Genomic DNA, 21,688 nt, shown 5'->3' with positions numbered 1-21,688 from the left:
CGTCCGTCCGTCCGTCCGTCCGTCCGTCCGTCCGTCCGTCCGTCCGTCCGTCCGTCCGTCCGTCCGTCCGTCCGTCTGTTGAAATCACGCTAACTTCAGAACGAAACAAGCTATCGACTTGAAACTTGGCACAAGTAGTTGTTATCGATGTAGGTCGGATGGTATTGAAAATGGGCCATATAGGTCCACTTTTACGTATAGCCCCCATATAAAGGGACCCTCAGATTTGGCTTGTGGAGCCTCTAACAGAAGCATATTTCATCCGATCCGGCTGAAATTTGGTATATGGCGTTGGTATATGGTCTTTAACAACCATGCAAAAATTGGTTCACATCCGTCCATAATTATATATAGCCCCCATATAAACCGATCCCCAGATTTGGCTTGCGAAGCCTCAAAGAGAAGCAAATGTCATCCGATCCGGCTGAAATTTGGTACATGATGTTGGTATATGGTCTCTAACAACCATGCAAAAATTGGTCCATATCGGTCCTTAATTATATGTAGCCCCCATATAAACCGATCCCCAGATTTGGCTTGTGGAGCCTCTAAGAGAAGCAAATTTCATCCGATCCGGCTGAAATTTGGTACATGGTGTTGGTATATGGTCTCTAACAATCATGCAAAAATTGGTCCACATTGGTCCATAATTATATATAGCCCCCATATAAACCGATCCCCAGATTTGGCTTGCGGAGCCTCAAAGAGAAGCAAATTTCATCCGATCGGGCTGAAATTTGGTACATGATGTTGGTATATGGTCTCTAACAACCATGCCAAAATTGGTCCACATCGGTCCATAATTATATATAGACCCCATATAAACCGATCTCCAGATTTGGCTTGCGAAGCCTCAAAGAGAAGCAAATTGCATCCGATCCGGCTGAAATTTGCTACATGGTATTGGTATATGGTCTCTAACAACCGTGCAAAAACTGGTCCACATCGGTCCATAATTATATATAGCGCCCATATAAACCGATCCCCAGATTTTGGTTGCGGAACCTCAAAGAGAAGCAAATTTCATCCAATGCGGTTGTAACTTTGAACATGGTGTTAGTATATGATCTTTAACAACCGTGCCAGAATTGGTCCATATCGGTCCATAATTATATATAGCCCCCATATAAAACGTTCTCCAGATTTGACCTCCGGAGCCTCTTGGAGGAGCAAACTTCATCCGATCCGGTTCAAATTAGGAACGTGGTGTTAGTATATGGTCGCTAACAACCATACCAAAATTGGTCCAATCACACAAAAATTGGTCCATATCGGTTCATAATCATGGTTGCCACTAGAGCCAAAAATAATCTACCAAAATTTTATTTATATAGAAAATTTTGTCAAAATTTTATTTCTATAGAAAATTGTGTCAAAATGTTATTTCTAGAGAAAATTTTGTTAAAATTTTATTCGGTTCATAATAAAATTTTCATCATTGTCAAAATTTTGTTTCTATAGAAAATTTTGTCAAAATTTTATTTCTATAGAAAATTTTGTTCAAATTTTATTCGGTTCATAATCATGGTTGCCACTCGAGCCAAAAATAATCTACCAAGACTTTATTTCTATAGAATATTTTGTCAAAAGTTTATTTCTATAGAAAATTTTGTTAAAATTTTATTTCTGTAGAAATTTTTGTCAAAATTTTCTTCTATAGAAAATTTTGTCAAAATTTTTATTTCTATAGAAAATTTTGTGAAAATTTTATTTCTATAGAAAATTTTGTCAAAATTTTATGTCTACTTTGTCAAACTGAATTATATACGTATTGGATCGATCTTTTTATACCCTCCATCATAGGATGGGGGTATATTAACTTTGTCATTCTCCGTTTGTAACACATCGAAATATTGCTCTAAGACCCCATAAAGTATATATATTCTGGGTCGTGGTGAAATTCTGAGTCGATCTAAGCATGTCCGTCCGTCCGTCCGTCCGTCCGTCCGTCCGTCCGTCCGTCCGTCTGTTGAAATCACGCTAACTTCAGAACGAAACAAGCTATCGACTTGAAACTTGGCACAAGTAGTTGTTATCGATGTAGGTCGGATGGTATTGAAAATGGGCCATATAGGTCCACTTTTACGTATAGCCCCCATATAAAGGGACCCTCAGATTTGGCTTGTGGAGCCTCTAACAGAAGCATATTTCATCCGATCCGGCTGAAATTTGGTATATGGCGTTGGTATATGGTCTTTAACAACCATGCAAAAATTGGTTCACATCCGTCCATAATTATATATAGCCCCCATATAAACCGATCCCCAGATTTGGCTTGCGAAGCCTCAAAGAGAAGCAAATGTCATCCGATCCGGCTGAAATTTGGTACATGATGTTGGTATATGGTCTCTAACAACCATGCAAAAATTGGTCCATATCGGTCCTTAATTATATATAGCCCCCATATAAACCGATCCCCAGATTTGGCTTGTGGAGCCTCTAAGAGAAGCAAATTTCATCCGATCCGGCTGAAATTTGGTACATGGTGTTGGTATATGGTCTCTAACAATCATGCAAAAATTGGTCCACATCGGTCCATAATTATATATAGCCCCCATATAAACCGATCCCCAGATTTGGCTTGCGGAGCCTCAAAGAGAAGCAAATTTCATCCGATCGGGCTGAAATTTGGTACATGATGTTGGTATATGGTCTCTAACAACCATGCCAAAATTGGTCCACATCGGTCCATAATTATATATAGACCCCATATAAACCGATCTCCAGATTTGGCTTGCGAAGCCTCAAAGAGAAGCAAATTGCATCCGATCCGGCTGAAATTTGCTACATGGTATTGGTATATGGTCTCTAACAACCGTGCAAAAACTGGTCCACATCGGTCCATAATTATATATAGCGCCCATATAAACCGATCCCCAGATTTTGGTTGCGGAACCTCAAAGAGAAGCAAATTTCATCCAATGCGGTTGTAACTTTGAACATGGTGTTAGTATATGATCTTTAACAACCGTGCCAGAATTGGTCCATATCGGTCCATAATTATATATAGCCCCCATATAAAACGTTCTCCAGATTTGACCTCCGGAGCCTCTTGGAGGAGCAAAATTCATCCGATCCGGTTCAAATTAGGAACGTGGTGTTAGTATATGGTCGCTAACAACCATACCAAAATTGGTCCAATCACACAAAAATTGGTCCATATCGGTTCATAATCATGGTTGCCACTAGAGCCAAAAATAATCTACCAAAATTTTATTTATATAGAAAATTTTGTCAAAATTTTATTTCTATAGAAAATTGTGTCAAAATGTTATTTCTAGAGAAAATTTTGTTAAAATTTTATTCGGTTCATAATAAAATTTTCATCATTGTCAAAATTTTGTTTCTATAGAAAATTTTGTCAAAATTTTATTTCTATAGAAAATTTTGTTCAAATTTTATTCGGTTCATAATCATGGTTGCCACTCGAGCCAAAAATAATCTACCAAGACTTTATTTCTATAGAATATTTTGTCAAAAGTTTATTTCTATAGAAAATTTTGTTAAAATTTTATTTCTGTAGAAATTTTTGTCAAAATTTTCTTCTATAGAAAATTTTGTCAAAATTTTTATTTCTATAGAAAATTTTGTGAAAATTTTATTTCTATAGAAAATTTTGTCAAAATTTTATGTCTACTTTGTCAAACTGAATTATATACGTATTGGATCGATCTTTTTATACCCTCCATCATAGGATGGGGGTATATTAACTTTGTCATTCCGTTTGTAACACATCGAAATATTGCTCTAAGACCCCATAAAGTATATATATTCTGGGTCGTGGTGAAATTCTGAGTCGATCTAAGCATGTCCGTCCGTCCGTCCGTCCGTCCGTCCGTCCGTCCGTCCGTCCGTCCGTCCGTCCGTCCGTCCGTCTGTTGAAATCACGCTAACTTCAGAACGAAACAAGCTATCGACTTGAAACTTGGCACAAGTAGTTGTTATCGATGTAGGTCGGATGGTATTGAAAATGGGCCATATAGGTCCACTTTTACGTATAGCCCCCATATAAAGGGACCCTCAGATTTGGCTTGTGGAGCCTCTAACAGAAGCATATTTCATCCGATCCGGCTGAAATTTGGTATATGGCGTTGGTATATGGTCTTTAACAACCATGCAAAAATTGGTTCACATCCGTCCATAATTATATATAGCCCCCATATAAACCGATCCCCAGATTTGGCTTGCGAAGCCTCAAAGAGAAGCAAATGTCATCCGATCCGGCTGAAATTTGGTACATGATGTTGGTATATGGTCTCTAACAACCATGCAAAAATTGGTCCATATCGGTCCTTAATTATATGTAGCCCCCATATAAACCGATCCCCAGATTTGGCTTGTGGAGCCTCTAAGAGAAGCAAATTTCATCCGATCCGGCTGAAATTTGGTACATGGTGTTGGTATATGGTCTCTAACAATCATGCAAAAATTGGTCCACATCGGTCCATAATTATATATAGCCCCCATATAAACCGATCCCCAGATTTGGCTTGCGGAGCCTCAAAGAGAAGCAAATTTCATCCGATCGGGCTGAAATTTGGTACATGATGTTGGTATATGGTCTCTAACAACCATGCCAAAATTGGTCCACATCGGTCCATAATTATATATAGACCCCATATAAACCGATCTCCAGATTTGGCTTGCGAAGCCTCAAAGAGAAGCAAATTGCATCCGATCCGGCTGAAATTTGCTACATGGTATTGGTATATGGTCTCTAACAACCGTGCAAAAACTGGTCCACATCGGTCCATAATTATATATAGCGCCCATATAAACCGATCCCCAGATTTTGGTTGCGGAACCTCAAAGAGAAGCAAATTTCATCCAATGCGGTTGTAACTTTGAACATGGTGTTAGTATATGATCTTTAACAACCGTGCCAGAATTGGTCCATATCGGTCCATAATTATATATAGCCCCCATATAAAACGTTCTCCAGATTTGACCTCCGGAGCCTCTTGGAGGAGCAAAATTCATCCGATCCGGTTCAAATTAGGAACGTGGTGTTAGTATATGGTCGCTAACAACCATACCAAAATTGGTCCAATCACACAAAAATTGGTCCATATCGGTTCATAATCATGGTTGCCACTAGAGCCAAAAATAATCTACCAAAATTTTATTTATATAGAAAATTTTGTCAAAATTTTATTTCTATAGAAAATTGTGTCAAAATGTTATTTCTAGAGAAAATTTTGTTAAAATTTTATTCGGTTCATAATAAAATTTTCATCATTGTCAAAATTTTGTTTCTATAGAAAATTTTGTCAAAATTTTATTTCTATAGAAAATTTTGTTCAAATTTTATTCGGTTCATAATCATGGTTGCCACTCGAGCCAAAAATAATCTACCAAGACTTTATTTCTATAGAATATTTTGTCAAAAGTTTATTTCTATAGAAAATTTTGTTAAAATTTTATTTCTGTAGAAATTTTTGTCAAAATTTTCTTCTATAGAAAATTTTGTCAAAATTTTTATTTCTATAGAAAATTTTGTGAAAATTTTATTTCTATAGAAAATTTTGTCAAAATTTTATGTCTACTTTTTCAAACTGAATTATATACGTATTGGATCGATCTTTTTTGATTTAATATATACCACGTATGGACTTACATACAATTTAGAAGATGGTGTTAGGAGGTTTTAAGATACCTTGCCATCGGCAAGCGTTACCGCAACTTAAGTAATTCGATTGTGGATGGCAGTGTTTAGAAGAAGTTTCTACGCAATCCATGATGGAGGGTACATAAGCTTCGGCCTGGCCGAACTTACGGCCGTATATACTTGTTTTTTTCTTGGTTCGTTAAAAGAAATCAGGGGTCTTCATAAAAATAACGAAAGGGCACTATACTCTTTTTAGAGTTGGGACGGTAAAATGAAATAAGGAGGAAATAGTGAAAAATTACACAGTAAAATGTAAAAAAACAAAGTTTAGTTTCTCTTTATTAAAAAGTAGTCCACGAGGAGTTGACGGACACCATCAAATATAAAAGCGGGCATTAAGTTCGACTTTTACAGCTAAAACAATTTAAAAAGTTTATTTTCTTTAAAATGAATTATTAAAGAAAAATAAAAGGAATTTTAGAGCAATGGTGTTAAATGCTAGTAAAAAACTGTTCACTCCTAAATAAATTTATGTTTATATTATAAAATTATGTATGTATGTTTATACTCGACTCCACGTTCTTCTTTTGTTAGTTTTTGAATTCCTTCCAAATTTTAAAGTTTTGTACAAAAACAGTTTTTTGTTACAAAATTGTTATTTTTGCAATAAAAAAATAATATTTTATCCAAAAATCAGTCAATTTCGTTTATATCAAGCACTGTTACTGACTATAAATCTTTAATAACGCACATTTCGATGTTTCATTTAAAAAATTAATATAGTATAAATATAAATGTGTAAATTAAAAAAAAAAAAAAAAAAAAAAAATGTTCGGTCGGAGCAGGGATTGAACCCACGACCCTTTGCATGCAAGGCAGACATGCTAACCACTGCTCCACGTGGCAAACAAATGTATGTTTCTGTTAAATAATGTTATGTTTGCATGGGCTCGTGGGCGCTGCAAACTATGCTATATAAATGTAACTTAAAACGATAATTATCTACTGGTGACTATAACAGCTACGTAACCCAGTGGATAGTGTGTTGGCTTACAAACTGTATGGTCCTCGGTTCGATTCTCCGTGCAGGCGAAAGGTAAAATTTAAAAAATTTATAAAAGTGAATAATTTCTTCAACATTATTTGTATTACAGAGAAAGGTGCCAATAACTAAAAAATTTCGTGGAAGTGAAAATTACGAGTATGTTAGGGAATGAGCACAATCGTGTTTGGGAAAAATTCTTCCAAGCATATAATATTTTTGGCTCAAAATGCTTCCAAACATATAACATGTTCACATAAAACAAACATATTAATGTTTCGGCAGCATGCAATAATATATGTGCTTCCTGCAAAATATGTTTGGAACATATGTTAAAGAAGCGATTTTTTTTTGAGGGTGTATAAATAATTACGAATAACAACATTTTATTTTTGAATAGTTAAATTATATTAAGTTAAATTGAACACAACAAAACAAAATCAGTGTTATGATTAAGACAATAAACTCGACTGAGTTAAAAAAGGATATATAAGGAAATTACAAAATTTACAAAGTTAGTTTCTCTGTGGCAAGTAATTTGTTAAAAATAATGTTAAATAAAATTGTTATATTATCCATTAATTAGAAATATTGAATGAATTTAATAATTCAAAAATATTACACCTATACCAAATTAAAAAGACTAAACGTCATAGTTGACCCCAAAGTGTCAGGAAATTTCTTTTGGGCTTAAAAGTTCAGGAAATTGATAAATTCCAAAATATTAACAATAATATTTTGATATATTAAAAAATATGCAAAAATGTTTTGGTACGATTTGTAGGAGAAACCGAAAATGAAACATCAAAATCAAGCAACCACAACGAAACAATACAGCAATACTGTAGAGGCTATAGCGACTATGAATAATGAATATTTCATAAGTTTTATGATCAATATTTCCGAAAACTGATATTCGGCCACTGTGGGTTGATTAGTATAAAAGACAAAGCTAGATTGGATTAGAATCATTCTAGTCTCGAACTTCATTAAACAATAACATCTCAAATCTACAAATTTATTTATTAAACCAACAAAAATGCGTGCCTTCATTGTATTGTGTTTAGTGGCTGCTGCCTGTGCTCAATATAACTATCAACCTGGAAGCAGTGGTGGTTTCGGATCCGGTGGTAACGGTGGTTTTGGTTCCTCCTCGAACTCTGCTCCCTCTTACGATAGCTCTTTCGGTGGTGGCAGCTCTGGTCCCAGCTCATTCGGTGGAAGCAGCTCTGGCCCCTCTTTCGGTGGTAGCAGTGCCGCTCCCGCTTTCAGTGGTAGCAGCTCTGGCCCTAGTTCATTCGGTGGCAGCAGCTCTGCTCCTTCATTCGGTGGTTCCCAAGGTAGCTTTGGCTCATCCTCCCATGAAGCCCCTGTTCAAGCCGCTCCCGAAAAGGAATTCATCACCTACACTGCCAACGATGAAGATTTCCATGATCCCGCTGCCACTCAACAATTCGCCAACTCCGTCAAGCAAGGTCTCCGTGTTGTCTTCATCAAGGGCCCCGAAAGCAGCGGTTTGGAAGATGCCGCCCTTGCTTTGGCCAAGAATGCCGCCAGCCAACAGACTGCCATCTATGTCCTCAACAAGCAAACCGATCTCGCTGAATTGGCCAACAAATTGAACGCTGAGAACAGCAATGCCAACAACAAACCCGAAGTCCACTTTGTCAAATACCGCACTCCTGAAGATGCTGCCAATGCCCAAAAGGCTATCCAAGGTCAATATGATGCTTTGGGCGGTGCTTCCCAACACATCGATGGTGGTGTTGCCTCCTCCTTGAACTTTGCCTCTCAAGCTCCATTCGCCCCTGCTGCTGCTCCTTCCGGTGCTGCCACCAGCAACACTTATCTTCCCGCTTCCGTCCACCGTCGCCGTTTGCGCTTGAAGTAAATTGATGTGGAGACGTCAGTGAAGAAGTCATAGACTGTCAATGATTGTTGTTATTGTTTTTTGTTATTAATTTGTTAAGAAAAATTATCTATTTCGATAAACGAAAAATATAAAATTTATTAAAAAAACTTTAATGTGTTCCAAATGGGTGTTCAAAATAATGGGTTTGGTACGACAAACGTTTAAACACATGTAAGAGCTATCCTTACAAAGCACATCTCACAAGCACAAAAAAAAAATATGTTATAAATATTTTATCAATCAAAATTTTAATTGAACTCTAAAAACTTTCAATTAAAAATGTAATTGACTTAACAATTTGTTTCATCAAAACAACAGTCAAAAATATAATTGCATCAATTAATTATTTAATTGACGTTGGTGATTGATGCCATCATTTGTGATTGAAGAAATTTTGATTAAAACTTAATCAATTAATTTCGTGATCGAAGACATTTTTTTGTTGTTTTCTGTGAGGTTGAATTTTGGGAACGTTGTATTTGATTCTTCGCTAGCGGGAAAGTGGCAAATTACAAAATTTGGTCGGGTTTATTTGCGACAGAGGTTAACTGAAAATGTAGACCTTCCAAAGGCCACCAGAACTCAAGCGCCGATAATAATAATGTTGTGAGTCGTCGAAGCGGCCGATGATCACTCCCCGCATTCATCGACGTTAGGGTCAAAATAAATAACGAATTTTATCGAGAAAATGTATTAAAGACACGGGCGACAACCATTTCGGCTCAGGCTATAGTCATTTCAAAAGGACTCAACACCATACCATAGTGCGGATCATCTTAAAACGGAGCTTCGCCAGGAATGGCCCAAAATACCGCAGAGCCACTTTTGTGCAGCGTGTGATGGCTTTGTCGACCGTTTAAAGGACATAATTGGTGCCAAAGGAGCCAATTCGAACAACTCTAAACTGATTCTAAAATTTGATGTTATTTCCGACATTTTTTGTATTTGAACAAGGAAATAAAAAAACAAGTAAGTAAAGTCTAAAGTCGGGCGGGGCCGACTATATTATACCCTTCACCCCAATGTAGGCCAAAATTTGTGCTTCCATCTCAACTACTTCACATTTGCTGGAAGCTATATAAAGGAGACTTCTACAAAATTTCTAGAATTAAAATTTAAATCGGCTAACGCTATCCAGTTAATTGGAGGAAACTTCCATTGAAAATGGGTCTAAAATGTGTAACAGTCTACCATATTTCCCCAACTCTGGTGTACGTATATATGGGAGCTATATATAATCTGAACCGATTTTGACTAAATTTGACATGTATAGTTAGAATAATAATTCTGCTATCTATGCGAAATTTCACGTAAATGGGAGTATAACTTTGGCCCCCCTGGTCATATGAGTGCAAATCGAACGGAAGATAATATGGGACCCATATCTAAATTTGAACCGATTTCAACCAAATTTGGCATAATTATCGATACTACTAAACGTACTCCTTGTGCGAAATTTGAAGCAAATCAGGGCAAAACCCTGGATTTTGAGGCCATATAAGTCCAAATCGGGCGAAAGATATATATGTGAGCTATATCTAAATCTGAACCGATTTTAACAAAATTTGACACACTTAACCATACTATTAAACGTACCCCTTGTGCAAAATTTTAAGCAAATCACGGCATAACTCTGGCTTTTGTGGCCATATAAGTTCAAATCGGAAAAAAGATATATATGGGAGCTATATCTAAATTTGAACCGATTTCAATCAAATTTACCAAGCATTGGTAGAATGTCAATTCTATCCTCTGTGCAAAATTTCACGAAGATCGTTGGTAAACTTTGGCCTCTGTGGTCATATGAGTCTAAATCGGACGAAAGATATATATGCGAGCTATATCTAAATCTGAACCGATTTGGCTGATATTTTGAAAGATTTTCGAGATTCATAAAATATTTGGATGTACGGTATTTCAAGAAAATCGGTTGATAAACACGCTAACTATGACCAAATCGGGGATAAATATATATGGCAGCTATATCTAAATCTGAACCGATTTTTTCCAAAACCAATAGCGATTGTCTCTGTCCCAAGAAACGGCCCTATAACAAATTTGAGGACGATCGGACTTAAATTGCGAGCTGCACTTTGTGCACAAAATTACATATACAGACAGACGTACGGACAGACAGACGGACATAGCTAAATCGACTCAGAATTTAATTCTAAGCCGATCGGTATACTAAAAGATGGGTCTATGACCACTATTTTTTGGCGTTACATACAAATGCACAAACTTATTATACCCTGTACCATAGTAGTGGTGAAGGGTATAATTAAAGAATATATTCATCTAATCCCAGCAAAAACAGCGTCGCCAAAAAAGTAATGAAAATGTTATTTTTGGATCTGGAAGTGGTGCAAAATTGACGCACAAGCGATGAATTTAACATGGGCTTGTTCTCCATTTCAACAGTCGTTGCACTGAATTTGCATCACTTTTTTAGGTGTGATCCGAATTTAAAGGTTTGGATGTAAATTAAAAAAAAAAATATGTGATATTTTGTCAAATAAATAATTTTTATAATTTTTAATGGATTCTAACGCTTGTCGGAAACTTCTGACCTCAAATATTTTCAAAAATTCACAATTTTTTCAGATTGGATTTAGCATTTTTTTCGACAATATTTACTCTGTTTTTAACCTATTTAAAACAAAAAAAAAGTTAAAATTACCCATTAAAAGTATGAAAAAACCAAGTTATAAAAAATTTAATTAAAAGAACTTCCTGGGTAGTTAAAATAAAGGACATCATTTGGAGTACATCTTCTGGAAGTGCTTTTAAAGTTGTGCCTTCGGAAGAACTTCCAATTTTTTTTTGCTGGGATATTAAAGATTACGCAATAATAAAGTTTTTGTTTTATATGGACTTATCTAGCATTAAATCTAGGATCAATAAAATGAGGATACAGATCCCATTTATCGAATTTTCATTCTCTTTTTGCGATAAATTAATAGAGCTTGTCACGTACTCGTACGTTTTAACATATTCGTTCTGCCATAAAATAAAAAAATAAATAAATATAAAAATTAAGTTGTACTTTTCAAAAAGAACTTAGTTTCGTTTGCTATCATTTGGTTCGCAAATTGATTAGCCGGATTTAAAATATTTAAAGTTGCAGATTTTATCATGATTAAACCATAAATTGTTTTAGGCCGATAGCCTCTAGTTGCTAGTGCCCGTATAAATAAGTTTATTATAACTTGTAATTATAATAAATTAAGTAATAAATAAATAAATAATAATTACAGCTACTTCTTCTTCTTCCGATTCCTGTTCTTGTATTTTACTTATTGCCAAAAATCAATAGATATGCATTCTAGTGTAATCGTAAAAAAAGACCAATCGATAGTTGCCGTTTCATAAACAAAATTTCTTATAGGAGTTAAATTTTTAATATGATTGCGGGTTTGTAAAGGATATTTTTTAATAATATATCGTTTTTCAACACGAAACAATTTTCATACAAAAAACACAAAAAAACATATGTGTTGTTATACCCTCCACCATACACTGAAAAAAGCATGCCCGGTTCAAAAAATTTCGTCTTTACATTAACAATGTTGGTATTGATTCCGAGCCACAGAAGCGGAGAATACAAGTAAGGATACTTTTAAGACACAATTATCTCTTAAATTTGGGTTTTGTGTACTTGACTCAAGGAAGAAATTTTTAATTTTTCGTTTTTTTCAACTTTTTTTCTTTATATGCTATCAAAGTCCTTTAAAAACAAATTATCGACAACAAATTTACAGACAATTTCATTAATTTTAAAGAATTTATCTGAATTATTAAAGTTAAGTTTACCTTAGCCCAAAAATATTATCTTTCATGTTATGATACCCATTTTTAAGTTAAATCACTTAATTATAAGGACAACACGACTTCATTGAAAAGTTTATTGACTTTTGGACAAGGAAAAAAAATATATTAGAGAAATGCGTCTTCTACGCTAAGCAAAATTTGCATTCGTATTTCAAGGACATGAAATCTTTGGCCTCACGACAATATTTTTTTCATCCAAATATTGGTCTAAGAACCCATAGAGTATATATATTCTGGGTCGTGGTGAAATTCTGAGTCGATCTTGCAAATGGGCCATATCGGAGCACTTTTACGTATATCCCCCATATAAACGGACCCCCAGATTTTGCTTGCAGATCCTCTTGGAGGAGCAAATTTCATCCGATCCGGTTAAAATTCGGTACGTGGAGTTAGTATATGGTATCTAATATTCACGCTAAAATTAGTCCATATGGGTCCATAATTATGTATAGCCCTCATATAAACCGATCCCCAGATTTTGCTTGCGGATCCTCTTGGAGGAGCAAATTTCATCCGATCCGGTTAAAATTCGGTACGTGGTGTTTATATATGGCCTTTAACATCCATGCAAAAAGTGGTCCAAATCGGTCCATAATTATATATAGCCCCCATATACACCTATCCCCAGATTTAAAATTTGGTACGTGGGGTAAGCATAGGGTCTCTAACAACCGTGCACAAATTACTTCATATCAGTCCATAATTATATATAGCCCCCATATAAACGGAAAATTTAGTATCTTAGTTAAATTAACGGCGATTCCTTTAAATCAAAATTTGTTTTGCTTGCTTTAAGGAACTTTTTCCTTAATTCAAAGACATACTACTTTAACGAGTCGTATGTTTCCATTGAATTCCGTACTAAGTTCTACACCCTGAGAAGGAAGATGACCACCATATTATGGTCTCGAATATTATGTATCAGATTTCGGCAACTATGTCTATGATTGCCGAGAAAACAATATTTTTGGGGCAAAAATGTCCATGTTCACCGTCCAAAAATAACATCTTGCTCTTCAAGCAAGTTTCGGTGATCATATTCCTTCTCTGCACAGAAAAAAAATCCGTAGTAAAATTAACGTTAAATTTAACTTATTTTTATTGCAACTAAAAATATTTGTTTTAGTAAAATTTTATTCTGTTTTACGAAATTTTCCATACCCCAATGAAATGTTCGTTTTTTTATGTATGTCTCAAAAATTTTATGAACTAAACGTGGGTATAAAGTTCAATTACTATACACATAAGTTCAGTATGAACTAAATAAAGCAAAAAAAGATGTTCGTACGATTCCCAAAAATAGTAAGACTGAACTACTGTATGTTTAAAATGGTCATTATTTGGCGCCAAGGATTTTCTTCTTTGCTCTTAGTTAATTTTTTCTTCTATGAGAGGATGTAATATCGTGAACTACGGTTAAAAGGTACAACAGGACATTAAATTTTTCTGGTTTTAACAACGCTTTGTGGAAATTTCAAAATGTGGAGTAAAATTTAGTTCAATTTTCGTGCGAGGTAATTCATTCTTCCTATAAACCGATATGACCCAATTTTCGCATGCACGCAAAGAAAAAAAAACGTTTGGGAAACGTGTACCGAAAACGTTTTTCTTTTGTTAGAGTTTTTTGAATTGCTTCGAAAAGTATACACTTTTTATCACCAAAAAAATTCGTTTGTTACAACATTTTTAGTTTTTCAATAAACAAAGTAATTTTTGAACCAACAACATAGTTCATTTCGTTTATATCAAAAACTGTTCTTTTCTTACTTTTGTTCTTTAATAAGACACATTTTACAGTTCATAGTAAAAATTTAATATAGTAGAATGTAATGTTGATAATTTTTTCGGAATCTTTCGACCATATCTGGAATATATGTAAAAAAAACAAAAAAAAACTTTGGTCGAAGCAGAGATCGAACCCACGACCCTTGACATGCAAGTCGGACGTAACAACCACTGCTCCACGGTGCCCAACTAAATGTATTTTTCTGTTAAATAAACTTTGTTTAATCGGCTCGTGGGCGCCGCAAGCTATGCTATATAAATATAACTTATATGGGTAATTGTCTATTGATGACAATAACGGCTACATAGCTCAGTGGATAGTGTGTTGGCTTACAAATTGCATGGTCCGCGGTTCGATTCTCCGTCCAGGCGAAAGGTAAAAAAAAATGTAAAATGTATAAAATCGTATAATTTCTTCTACATTGTTTGTATTACAGAAAAAGGTGCTAAGAACTAAAAAGTTTCGTGGAAGTGAGACAAATGTGAGGGAAAATGCAATTAGCCAGTATTTTTTTTAGTTAGTCTTTATGAAATTGTTTTTACATCCTGGAAAAGAATAAACGTTTATCACAAAAAGTATATACTTTTCTTCCAAATACACTTCCTTCCAACGAAAAGCAAATGAGAAACGAACTTTGTTTGTCTAAAATTTCGTTTGGGAGAAAAGAATTATTTTTTTGCGTGTGGTATATAGAGAGGGTCAAATTTAACTGGATCGGATGAAATTTGTTCCTCCTTTTAAGTTAAATCTTGGGGGGATAAATTTATTGGTGAGCAATATATAAGTATATTTATTATGTGAAAATCGGTTTATACACTAAAAAAATATTGTCGTGAGGCCAAAGATTTCATGTCCTTAAAATACGAATGCAAATCTTGCTTAGCATAGAAGACGCATTTCTCTAATATAAAGTTTTTTCCTTGTCCAAAAGTCGATAAACTTTTCAATGAAGCCGTATTGTCCTTATAATTAAGTGATTTGACTTAAAAATGGGTGTCATAACATGAGAGATAAAATTCTTTACTTTAATAATTCATAAAAATTCTTTAAAATCAATGAAATTGTCTTTAAATTTGTTGTCTTTTTGCATTTTGACTAGAAAGCAAAAAATTGTTCAAATATAGGACATGTTTTTCAACAATTTGTTTTAAAGTAATTTTTTACATGAACATAGAACAATTTCTACTGGAAGTCGAGTCTGAATTTGGAAAATAAAGTTGTCGTTAACTCGTTTTTAGAGGACTTTGATAGCATATGAAGAAAAAAAGATGAAAAGCGAAAATATAAAATTTGCTTCCTAGAAGCAATTACACAAAACCCAAATTTGAAAGAGAATTGTATCTTAAATGCTAGTAAAAAACTGTTCACGCCTAAATAAATTTATTTATGTATGTTTTTACTCGACTCCACGTTCTTCTTGTGTTAGAGTTTTTGAATTCCTTCCAAAATTTCAAACTTTTATACCAAAACAAGTAAGGAAAGTCTAAAGTCGGGCGGGGCCGACTATATTATACCCTGCACCACTTTGTAGATCTAAATTTTCGATACCATATCACATCCGTCAAATATGTTGGGGGCTATATATAAAGGTTTGTCCCAAATACACACATTTAAATATCCCTCGATCTGGACAGAATTTGATAGACTTCTACAAAATCTATAGACTCAAAATTTAAGTCGGCTAATTCACTAGGGTGGAACACAATGTTAGTAAAAAGTCTAAAGTCGGGCGGGGCCGACTGTATTATACCCTGCACCACTTTGTAGATCTAAATTTTCGATACCATATCACATCTGTCAAATGTATTGGGGGCTATATATAAAGGTTTGTCCCAAATACATACATTTAAATATCACTCGATCTGGACAGAATTTGATAGACTTCTACAAAATCTATAGACTCCAAATTTAAGTTGGCTAATGCACTAGTGTGTAACACAATGTTAGTAAAAAACAAGTAAGGAAAGTCTAAAGTTGGGCGGGGCCGACTATATTATACCCTGCACCACTTTGTAGATCTAAATTTTCGATACCATATCCGTCAAATGTGTTGGGGGCTATATATAAAGGTTTGTCCCAAATACATACATTTAAATATCACTCGATCTGGACCGAATTAGATAGACTTCTACAAAATCTATAGACTCAAAATTTAAGTCGGCTAATGCACTTGGGTGGAACACAATGTTAGTAAAAAAATATGGGAAACATTTAAATCTGAAGCAATTTTAAGGAAACTTTGCAAAAGTTTATTTATGATTTATCGCTCGATATATATGTATTAGAAGTTTAGGAAAATTAGAGTCATTTTTACAACTTTTCGACTAAGCAGTGGCGATTTTACAAGGAAAATGTTGGTATTTTGACCATTTTTGTCGAAATCAGAAAAACATATATATGGGAGCTATATCTAAATCTGAACCGATTTCAACCAAATTTGGCACGCATAGTTACAATGCTAATTCTACTCTCTGTGCAAAATTTCAACTAAATCGGAGTTAAAAATTGGCCTCTGTGGTCATATGAGTGTAAATCGGGCGAAAGCTATATATGGGAGATATATCTAAATCTGAACCGATTTCAACCAAATTTGGCACGCATAGATACAATGCTAATTCTACTCCCTGTGCTAAATTTCAACTAAATCGGAGCAAAAAATTGGCCTCTGTGGTCATATGAGTGTAAATCGGGCGAAAGCTATATATGGGAGATATATCCAAATCTGAACCGATTTCACCCAAATTTGGCAAACATAGTTACAATGCTAATTCTACTCCCTGTGCAAAATTTCAACTAAATCGGAGTTAAAAATTGGCCTCTGTGGGCAAATGAGTGTAAATCGGGCGAAAGCTATATATGGGAGCTATATCTAAATCTGAACCGATTTGGCTGATATTTTGCAAATTTTTCGAGACCCATAAAATATTCGGATGTACGGAGTTTGAGGAAGATCGGTTGATATACACGCCAATTATGACCAGATCGGTGAAAAATATATGGCAGCTATATCTAAATCTGAACCGATTTTTTCCAAAATCAATAGGGATCGTCTTTGAGCCGAAACAGGACCCTATAACTGCGAGCTGTACTTTGCACACAAAAATACATCAACAGACAGACAGACGGACAGACAGACAGACAGACAGACAGACAGACGGACATCGCTAAATCGACTCAGAATTTAATTCTAAGCCGAGCCGTATACTAAAAGGTTGGTCTATGATTACTCCTTCTTGGCGTTACATACAAATGCACAAACTTATTATACCCTGTACCACAGTAGTGGTGAAGGGTATAAATATGGGAAACATTTAAATCTGAAGCAATTTTAAGGAAACATCACAAAAGTTTATTTATGATTTATCGCTCGATATATATGTATTAGAAGTTTAGGGAAATTAGAGTCATTTTTACAACTTTTCGACTAAGCAGTGGCGATTTTACAAGGAAAATGTTGGTATTCTGACAATTTTTATCGAAATCAGATAAACATATATATGGGAGCTATATCTAAATCTGAACCGATTTCAACCAAATTTGGCACGCATAGTTACAATGCTAATTCTACTTCCTGTGCAAAATTTCAACTAAATCGGAGCAAAAAATTGGCCTCTGTGGTCATATGAATGTAAATCGGCCGAAAGCTATATTATGGAGCTATATCTAAATCTGAACCGATTTCAATAAAATTTGGAACACTTGACTATAGTACTAATTGTTCTTCTTGTGCAAATTTTTAAGCAAATTAGGGTAAAACTCTGGCTTCTGGGGCCATATAAGTCCATATCGGGCGAAATATATATGGGAGCTATATCTAAATCTAAACAGATTTCTTCCAAAATCAATAGGGGTCTATTCTGAGCCAAAACACATACTTGTGGCAAATTCGAAGTCGATTGGACTAAAACTGCGACCTAGACTTTGATTACAAAAATGTGTTCACGGACAGACGGACATCGCTATATCGACTCAAGAGCCCACGCTGAACATTTTTGCCAAAGACACCATGTGTCTATCTCGTCTCCTTCTGGGTGTTGCAAACATATGTACTAACTTATAATACCCTGTTCCACAGTGTGGAGCAGGGTATAAACAGTTTTTATACCCTTCACCACTACTGTGGTACAGGGTATAATAAGTTTGTGCATTTGTATGTAACGCCAAGAAGGAGTAATCATAGACCAACCTTTTAGTATACGGCTCGGCTTAGAATTAAATTCTGAGTCGATTTAGCGATGTCCGTCTGTCTGTCTGTCTGTCTGTCTGTCTGTCTGTCTGTCTGTCTGTCTGTCCGTCTGTCTGTCTGTTGATGTATTTTTGTGTGCAAAGTACAGCTCGCAGTTTTAGTCCGATTGTCCTAAAATTTGGTATAGGGTCCTGTTTCGGCTCAAAGACGATCCCTATTGATTTTGGAAAAAATCGGTTCAGATTTAGATATAGCTGCCATATATATTTTTCACCGATCTGGTCATAATTGGCGTGTATATCAACCGATCTTCCTCAAACTCCGTACATCCGAATATTTTATGGGTCTCGAAAAATTTGCAAAATATCAGCCAAATCGGTTCAGATTTAGATATAGCTCCCATATATAGCTTTCGCCCGATTTACACTCATTTGCCCACAGAGGCCAATTTTTAACTCCGATTTAGTTGAAATTTTGCACAGGGAGTAGAATTAGCATTGTAACTATGTTTGCCAAATTTGGGTGAAATCGGTTCAGATTTGGATATATCTCCCATATATAGCTTTCGCCCGATTTACACTCATATGACCACAGAGGCCAATTTTTTGCTCCGATTTAGTTGAAATTTAGCACAGGGAGTAGAATTAGCATTGTATCTATGCGTGCCAAATTTGGTTGAAATCGGTTCAGATTTACATATATCTCCCATATATAGCTTTCGCCCGATTTACACTCATATGACCACAGAGGCCAATTTTTAACTCCGATTTAGTTGAAATTTTGCACAGAGAGTAGTATTAGCATTGTAACTATGCGTGCCAAATTTGGTTGAAATCGGTTCAGATTTAGATATAGCTCCCATATATATGTTTTTCTGATTTCGACAAAAATGGTCAAAATACCAACATTTTCCTTGTAAAATCGCCACTGCTTAGTCGAAAAGTTGTAAAAATGACTCTAATTTTCCTAAACTTCTAATACATATATATCGAGCGATAAATCATAAATAAACTTTTGCAAAGTTTCCTTAAAATTGCTTCAGATTTAAATGTTTCCCATATTTTTTTACTAACATTGTGTTCCACCCAAGTGCATTAGCCGACTTAAATTTTGAGTCTATAGATTTTGTAGAAGTCTATCTAATTCGGTCCAGATCGAGTGATATTTAAATGTATGTATTTGGGACAAACCTTTATATATAGCCCCCAACACATTTGACGGATATGGTATCGAAAATTTAGATCTACAAAGTGGTGCAGGGTATAATATAGTCGGCCCCGCCCAACTTTAGACTTTCCTTACTTGTTTTGTTACAAAATTGTTATTTTTGCAATAAAAAAATAATATTTTATCCAAAAGCTTAGTCCATTTCAGCACTGTTTCTGACTGTAAATCTTTAATAACCCACATTTCGAAGTTTCATTATAAAAATTTAATATAGTTTAAATATACATGTGTAAATTAATAAAAAACGGTCGGAGCAGGGATTGTACCCAGGACCCTTTGCATGCAAGGCAGACATGCTAACCACCGCTCCACGTGGCCAACAAATGTGTGTTTCTGGTAAATAATGTTATGTTTGCATGGGCTCGTGGGCGCCGCAAGCTATGCTATATAAATGTAACTTATAACGATAATTGTCTACTGGTGACTATAACAGCTACGTAGCCTAGTGGATAGTGTGTTGGCTTACAAACTGTATGGTCCTCGGTTCGATTCTCCGTTCAGGCGAAAGGTAAAATTAAAAAAAATATAAAATTGAATAATTTCTTCAACATTATTTGTATTACAGAAAAGGTGCCAAGAACTAAAAAAAAGTCGTGGAAGTGAAAAATTATGTTTGGGGAAAATTCTTCCAAATATATAATATTTTTGGGCTCAAAATGCTTCCAAACATAAAATAAGTTCACATAAAACAAACATATTAACGTTTCGGCAGTATCCAATAATGCAAAATATGTTTGGAACATATGTTAGAGAAGCGATTTTTTTTTTGAGGGTGTATGTTTGTTTCAAAAATTATACTCGGTGAGCACAAGTATGGGTAGGATAAAGAGTTCATCGTAGCATATTTTACAAGCCTCAAGAAAATGTAATATTACATCACCATAAAAGCAGCATCGAGTTAAACTAAGATTATATTTAATAATAAATAAACCATTTTTCCTTTTTTACAGGATAAGTACTTTTCGCACAACCTTCATATCAATTAATTTTCCTCTCTCATACTACTGCCGAAAAAATTTAATTAAATAAAAAAAATATTTTTTTAATAAACGTCCGACTATTCCAATTTCCTGGTACAATAGTTAAAACGAACTAAACCGAGTACAATGTTTAAAACACTAATATATACTCGTACGTGTTTAGATAAACGAAAGTTATGGTCACAATATGGTTCAATGTCAATGAACCGGAAAGATTAAAGATTTAAAGTAGAATATAAACACATCACTAAAATTAATAATTTTGTTTCTAAACTCATTATCTCGTGCAATATCAGCGATATCATCGGTGCAAATATTAAAAAAAAACACACACAAACACACAAAGATTTCGCCAAACATTTGCAGAAATTCAAAAATTTTGCCCATGTTATTTGGCCAACAAAGAATTCAGATTTCATTGTGGGTTTTTTATATTTTTTCAAATTTAAATATATTAAAATATAATCAAAAAATTTAGTAAAAATATTTGTATTTAATTAAGTAGCCTACTAAACGGCAAGACATGTCTAGAGACTTGACGACGACATAGACAACAATGAAAATAGGCTAGAGATTTGATAATACCCAAATATGACTGGATGACCGGTATTTGGTTTGGTTGTTTCGAATTGAGTGCTTGAACACTTAGTGCACTCATTGGTTGGTGTATATGGACCACTGTTGAGAGCATAGTAGAGACTATGGCGTATGGAGATGACCCTAAATATCAGGAAACTTCTCATTGATTTAAATGTACAGGAAATCAACAATTCACGCTTATGCGAATCAAAAAATTATGCAAAAATTAGCTGAAGAGATATGAATTAAAGAAATATATCGGCAAATATTATGCTGATATGATGGTGATACTTTGACGCCGCCGACGCCACCGACGCGAGTTAATGAATATTTCATGGCTTTTATGATCGATATTTTTGCGAGCATATTTCTAAACATATCTCCGATTATGAGTCACACTGGTGAGGCTTTAGTGGTGCGACAAAGTACCAATGAATTTGTATAAAAGTGAATTCCATTGGACTTTCAAATCATTCTAGTCTCGAACTTCATCAAACAATAACATCTCAATTCAATTCTCAAAAGAAAATCAGCAAA

General features: G+C 34.8%; 1 protein-coding gene across 1 annotated transcript; it reads left to right on the top strand.

Moving 5' to 3' along the window:
* The first annotated feature begins 7,659 nt into the window (after positions 1-7,659).
* On the top strand, positions 7,660-8,541 carry LOC142242347 (uncharacterized). Its single transcript, XM_075313981.1, has one exon. The coding sequence runs from the start codon at positions 7,690-7,692 to the stop codon at positions 8,539-8,541; it is 852 nt and encodes a 283-aa protein (XP_075170096.1). The 5' UTR covers positions 7,660-7,689.
* The last annotated feature ends 13,147 nt before the right edge of the window (positions 8,542-21,688 follow it).

The sequence above is a fragment of the Haematobia irritans genome, chromosome 1 (assembly GCF_050003625.1).
Source record: "Haematobia irritans isolate KBUSLIRL chromosome 1, ASM5000362v1, whole genome shotgun sequence".
NCBI classification, from domain to species: domain Eukaryota; kingdom Metazoa; phylum Arthropoda; class Insecta; order Diptera; family Muscidae; genus Haematobia; species Haematobia irritans.
Note: the sequence above shows the minus strand (reverse complement) of the source record. Positions and strands in the feature narration are given on the sequence as shown.

What these genes read in the sequence shown, in the direction of transcription:
- LOC142242347 (XM_075313981.1), top strand. Translation starts at nt 7,690, where the DNA reads ATGCGTGCCTTCATTGTATTGTGTTTAGTGGCTGCTGCCTGTGCTCAA.